This window comes from Pezoporus wallicus, unplaced genomic scaffold (genome assembly GCF_028554395.1).
Source record: "Pezoporus wallicus isolate ANWC-B61680 ecotype Strahan unplaced genomic scaffold, APGP_CSIRO_Pwel_v1 contig_14418, whole genome shotgun sequence".
In the NCBI taxonomy this organism is placed as follows: Eukaryota; Metazoa; Chordata; class Aves; order Psittaciformes; family Psittacidae; genus Pezoporus; species Pezoporus wallicus.
This window is the reverse complement of record NW_026640931.1, coordinates 1-6426: the sequence shown is the minus strand read 5'-3', so window position 1 is coordinate 6426 and position 6426 is coordinate 1. Positions and strand designations below refer to the sequence as shown.

At 64.2% G+C, this 6426-nt stretch overlaps 1 protein-coding gene across 1 annotated transcript; it reads right to left on the bottom strand.

The window, feature by feature from the left end:
* Window positions 1-888: 888 nt before the first annotated feature.
* Window positions 889-6094, bottom strand: LOC130605661 (beta-1,4 N-acetylgalactosaminyltransferase 1-like; the record flags this gene model as incomplete). The annotated part of the gene is made up of 8 exons (XM_057421347.1): window positions 5890-6094; window positions 4029-4181; window positions 3456-3562; window positions 3326-3363; window positions 2978-3158; window positions 2225-2326; window positions 1583-1770; window positions 889-1045 (listed from the first exon to the last, which is right to left on the bottom strand). Coding segments are annotated over exons 1-8 (1120 nt in total), but the record flags the coding sequence as incomplete, so codon positions are not given.
* Between the last annotated feature and the right edge of the window lie 332 nt (window positions 6095-6426).

Genomic DNA, 6426 nt, shown 5'->3' with positions numbered 1-6426 from the left:
GAATGGGAACGGGAATGGGAATGGGAGCAGACACGGGAATGGGAACGGGAACAGGAAATGGGAACGGGAATGGGAATGGGAGCAGACACGGGAATGGGAACGGGGAATGGGAGCAGACACAGGAATGGGAACAGGGAATGGGAGCAGACACGGGAATGGGAAAGGGAACAGGAGCAGACACGGGAATGGGAACAGACATGGGAATAGGAATGGAAATGGAAACAGGAATGGGAATAGACACAGGGATTGAAAAGGGAACAGGGAATGGGAGCAGACATGTGAATGGGAACGGGAACTGGAACAGACATGGGAATAGGAATGGAAATGGAAACAGGAATGGGAATAGACACAGGGATTGAAAAGGGAACAGGGAATGGGAGCAGACATGTGAATGGGAACGGGAACTGGAACAGACATGGGAATAGGAATGGGAACAGCAATGGGAATGGGAATTGGAAAGGCAACAAGAAATGGGAACAGGAATGGGAGTAGGAACAAACATGGGAATGGGAATTGAACAGACATGGGAATGGGAATGGGACCCGGGAGCACCGGCAACAGGAACCTGGACCCCGGCATTGGTACTGGAACCACCATGGAACTGGGAACAAGAACCGGGAATGGGACCTGAACCCGAGATCCAGCACTGGCTCTGGGCACCAGGAACAGGGTGGGAACAGCCCCCGAACCCTGGTTCAGGGACAGGATTGGGATGGGAACAGCAGCCCTGCCGCTAGCACCGGGAGTGGGCTGAGAGCAGCACCCGAGACCCTGGGATGGGGCTGGGACCCGAGAGCCCCGGCATTGACCTGCGGGACCGGGAGCTCCTGCATCACCCACCCGCAGCCCCCCAGCCCCAGGGCACCTCTGAGCCCCCCCCCCGGGTACCGGGACCCCCCCGCACCAGGTCCAGGCTGGTTCTCTCCAGCACATCCACGAGCTTCTCGAGCCGCGTGCGGGGCGTGAAGATGAAGTCGTCGTCCACCCACAGCACGTACTTGGTGGTGACCTGGGACACGGCCAGGTTCCGCCCCGCGAACCAGCCCTGTGGGGACAGCGTCAGCCCCACGCCTGCCCCACTGCACCCCATGGTAAACCCATGGCACCCCACAGCCACCCCATGCTCGCCACATGTCCACCCCACAGCAGCCCATGACGTCCACAGCACCCCAAGGCATCCCACAGCACCCCATGGTAACCCATGGCATCCATAGCACTCACAGCACCTGATGGCACCCACAGCACCTCAAGGCACCCCACTGCATCCCATGGCACCCAACAGCACCCCATGGCATCCCACAGCACCCCATGGCATCCATAGCACTCACAGCACCTGATGGCACCCACAGCACCTCAAGGCACCCCATTGCATCCCATGGCACCCAACAGCACCCCATGGCATCCCACAGCGCCCCATGGCATCCATAGCACTCACAGCACCTGATGGCACCCACAGCACCTCAAGGCACCCCATTGCATCCCATGGCACCCAACAGCACCCCATGGCATCCCACAGCACCCCATGGAACCCCATGGCAGCCCACAGCACCCTATGGCACCCCTGGCGGAGCACAGCCCGCACCTTGCCGAAGGGCATCACGTAGTGCTCCAGGTGGGGCCCGCTGAGGGGCTCGGGCCGGGGGCTGTCGTCGGCCACCACCACGGTGACGCCGGGGTAGAAGCGGCGAATGCTGGAGAGGAGCCCCCGCAGCTTCTCGTAGCGCAGGAAGGTTTTGGTGGCGATGGTGACCAGCGCCGAGACGTTGTAACCTGGGGGGCAGGCAGGGCTGGGAGCCGTGGGGAGGGGATCCCCCCCAGGGAACGGGACAGAGCCATGGGGGGAAAGGGACTGGGGCACACACTGGGGGGGGGGGCACTGAGGGGACACTGAGGGCACTGGGGAGGCAGAGGGGGCATGGGGGGGGCACTGGGAAGGCACAGGAGGCACTGAGGGCACAGGGGGCACTGGGGGGACACTGAGGGCACTGGGGAGGCACAGGGGGCATGGGGGGGGCACTGGGAGAGCACTGGGGGGGCACTGGGAAGGCACAGGAGGCACTGAGGGCACGGGGGGGCACTGGGGGGACACTGAGGGCACTGGGGAGGCACAGGGGGCACAGAGGGGGCACTGGGGGGGGCGCTGGGAAGGCACGGGAGGCACTGAGGGCACGGGGAGGCACTAAGAGCACTGGGGGGGGGGGCACTGGGGCTCAGTCCCAGTCACCTCCATCACCATCGCTGTCTCCAGGACCGTAGAGCCTCGGCGCGGGTGGGTGCCGGATGCGGATGGCGAAGGCGGCCTCGTGCCCGTGGGTGCAGAACTGCACTGGAGGGGCAGCGGGCGCTGGGCGGCACCGGCACCCCCCCACCGCGGGGACCCCCACCCCATCCACTGATCCCATGGCCGGCACCCACCTGAGCCCACCCGTGGACCAGCTCCCATCCACATCCCACCCATGGACCAGCTCCCATCCACATCCCACCCATGGACAGTATCCATTCGCATCCCACCCGTGGACCAGCACCTATCCACATCCCACCCATGGACCAGCACCCATCCACATCCCACCTGTGGACCAGCACCCATCCACACCCCACCCATGGACCAGCACCCATCCACACCCCACCCATGGACCAGCACCCATCCACATCCCACCTGTGGACCAGTACCCATCCGCATCCCACCCGTGGACCAGCTCCCACCTATATCACACCCATGGACCAGCATCCATCCACATCCCACTCATGGACCAGCACCCATCTGCATCCCACCCATGGACCAGCACCCATCCACATCCCACCCATGGACCAGCACCCATCTGCATCCCACCCATGGACCAGCTCCCACCTATATCACACCCATGGACCAGCATCCATCCACATCCCACCCGTGGGCCAGCACCCATCTGCATCCCACCCATGGACCAGCACCCATCCACAGCACCTACCCAGAGCCCCCCCTGGGCCCAGCACCCACCGATGTCGGCAGTGTCGGGGTGGAACACGGTGTTGGTGTAGGTGACGAACTGGAGCTGCCGGTTGAGGTGGTCCAAGCGGGTGCTGGCCATGGAGAGCTGGGGCTGCCCCTCGCCGCGCAGCAGCACCCCCTCCACCACCGCCGCCACCGCCAGCGTCCCCATGGAGGCTGTCAGGTTCACCTGGGGCAATGGGGGGCAATGGGGGCAATGGGGGGCAATGGGGGCAATGGGGGGCAATGGGGGGCAATGAGGGCAATGGGGGGCAATGGGGGGCAATGGGGGCAATGGGGAGATGTGTCCCAGGGTGTGCCCTTGATCTGCCCTCCCTGCCCTCCCCCCCTCCTCACCTCATAGCTCTCCCTGCTGGCCGCCTGCAGGCTGAGCCCTGTGGGACCGGAGATGGGCGCAGATGAGTGGGGCAGAGGCCTCATGACCCCCTGCCCCACAGCGCCCTCCCGGGCCCCCGGCCCCTCTCACCGGGCACCAGCACCGTCTGTAGCGGCCGCACCTCCACCCCCTGCGCCGGATACTCCAGGGGCGAGTTAGCGCGAACGATGAGGAGGCGATCGGCCGGAGACTGCACCCTGTGGGGAGCGCGCAGTGGGTGCCCTGCCCCATAGCGCCCTGCCCCATAGCGCCCTGCCTATAGCACCCTGCCCCATAGCACCCTGCCCCGTAGCGCCCTGCCCCGTAGCGCCCTGCCCCATAGCACCCTGCCCCGTAGCGCCCTGCCCCATAGCGCCCTGCCCCATAGCACCCTGCCCTGTAGCGCCCTGCCCCATAGCGCCCTGCCCCATAGCACCCTGCCCCGTAGCGCCCTGCTCCACAGAACCCAGCCCCATAGCACCCTGCCCATAGCTCCCTGCCCCACAGCGCCGTGCCCCGTAGCACCCTGACCCATAGCAGGTGCTCATCCTGCCCCACGGTGACCCTTGCCGGTCCCACCCTGCCCCACACGAGACCAGGGGGCCCCATCCTGCCCAACGCAGATCCCCAGCAGGTCCCGTCCTGCCCCACGGTGACCGCGCTCCCCCCGCGCTCCCCGCTCACCGCTGCCGGTACGAGCGGAACTCGCGCTCCCGCTGCTGCTGCAGCCGCCGCTCTCCGGGGCCGAAGCTGCTGCCGAAGTCAACGGCGCCGCGGCCCTGCCCGAAGAGAGGCCCCGGCTCCGCCGCGCACGAGCACCCGTTCCCGGGCAGCAGCCTGCAGGGGGCGGAGCGGAGCCGATTGGCCAGCATGGACCAGTATGGAACGGTATGGAACGGTATGGACCCATATGGACCGGTATGGATCAGCATGGACCAGTATGGAACGGTATGGACCAGTATGGACCCATATGGACCGGTATGGATCAGCATGGACCAGTGTGGAACGGTATGGAACAGTATGGACCCATATGGACCGGTATGGATCAGCATGGACCAGTATGGAACGGTATGGACCAGTATGGACCCATATGGACCGGTATGGATCAGCATGGACCAGTGTGGAACGGTATGGAACAGTATGGACCCATATGGACCGGTATGGATCAGCATGGACCAGTGTGGAACGGTATGGAACGGTATGGATCAGCATGGACCAGTATGGAACGGTATGGATCAGTATGGACCCATATGGACCGGTATGGATCAGCATGGACCAGTGTGGAACGGTATGGAACAGTATGGACCGGTATGGACCAGCACGGAACAGTATGGAACGGTATGGATCAGTATGGACCCATATGGACCGGTATGGACCAGCATGGACCCATATGGACCAGTATGGATCAGCATGGACCCATATGGACCGGTATGGATCAGTATGGACCAGTATGGACCAGCATGGACCCATATGGACCAGTATGGACCCATATGAACCGGTATGGACCAGTATGGAACGGTATGGAACGGTATGGACCGGTATGGACCAGCATGGACCCATATGAACTGGTATGGACCAGTATGGATCAGCATGGACCAGTATGGAACGGTATGGAATGGTATGGATCAGCATGGACCGGTATGGAACGGTATGGATCAGCATGGACCAGTATGGAACGGTATGGAACGGTATGGATCAGCATGGACCGGTATGGAACGGTATGGACCCATATGGACCGGTATGGATCAGCATGGACCAGTATGGAACGGTATGGAACGGTATGGACCAGCATGGACCAGCATGGACCCATATGGACCAGTATGGACCCATATGAACTGGTATGGACCAGTATGGATCAGCATGGATCAGTATGCACCCGTATGGACCAGTATGGATCAGCATGGAACAGTATGGGCCAGCATGGATCAGCATGGAACAGTATGGACCAGTATGGACCCATATGGACCAGTATGGATCAGCATGGAACAGTATGGGCCAGCATGGACCAGTATGGACCAGTATGGAACATTATGGACCAATATGGACCGGTATGGATCAGCATGGACCAGTATGGACCCATATGGACCAGTATGGAGCAGCATGGAACAGTATGGGCCTGTATGGACCAGTACGGAGCGGCATGGGCCAGCACGGCCTCGCCACCCATGCTGACACCTTCCCAACACCCCCAGTCACCCCGCAACAGCCCCATGGCTCCACCCCCAGCCCCGGGGTGCTCCATCCCTGGGTCCCTGGACTCACCACCCTTGGGTGCCACCCGAAGCAACGGCTGCTCCCAGCCATGGGTGCCGCTGTCCTGAGGTTCTCATGTCTATGGGTCCCCCCACCCATGGGTACTCACACCCCACGCGTGCCCCCATCCTGAGGTGCTCCCCACCCCCGGGTGCACCCACCCACGGGTACTCCCCCACCCATAGGTACCACCCAACGGCTCCCCCCACCCATGGGTGCCCTCATCGCCCCCCCCCCCAATAACCCCCACCATTGTGCCCCCCCGCCCCCCAACCGCGGGCCCCGCCCTCACTCGATGACGTCACGGCGCAGGCGGAAGGGCACGTGCGGGTAGGCGCGCGCGGGCCCTCGCGGGGGGGGCGGCAGGCGGGGGGGGCCGCTCAGGTCCACGCTGGGGGGGCCCGCGGGCACCCAGAGGTGCAGCAGCAGCGCGAGCGCCGAGGCCACGCCCACCGCCAGCGCGCACGAGCGCGGCGCGCCACGCATGCTGCGGCCGCCAGGGGGCGCTACAGCGGCGAGAGGGGGCGCACAGTGACCCCGAGTGACCCCGAGAGTACACGGACCCCCCCCCCCCCCCCCCCAGTGCCCCCCTCGGCACCCTCCAGAACCTCCCATTGCCTCCCCGCTTCCTCCCAGTGTCCCCGCGAATCCCACAGTGTCCTTGTGTGCCCCAAGCCTCTCCAGCACCCCCCTGTCGCTCCCAGTGCCTCCAGTGCCCCCCAGTGCTCCCAGTGCCCCCCAGTGCCCCCCAGTGCTCCCAGTGTCCCCCAGTGCCCCCCAGTGCCCCGCAGTGCTTCCACTTCTCCCAGGGCATCCCAGTGCCCCCCAG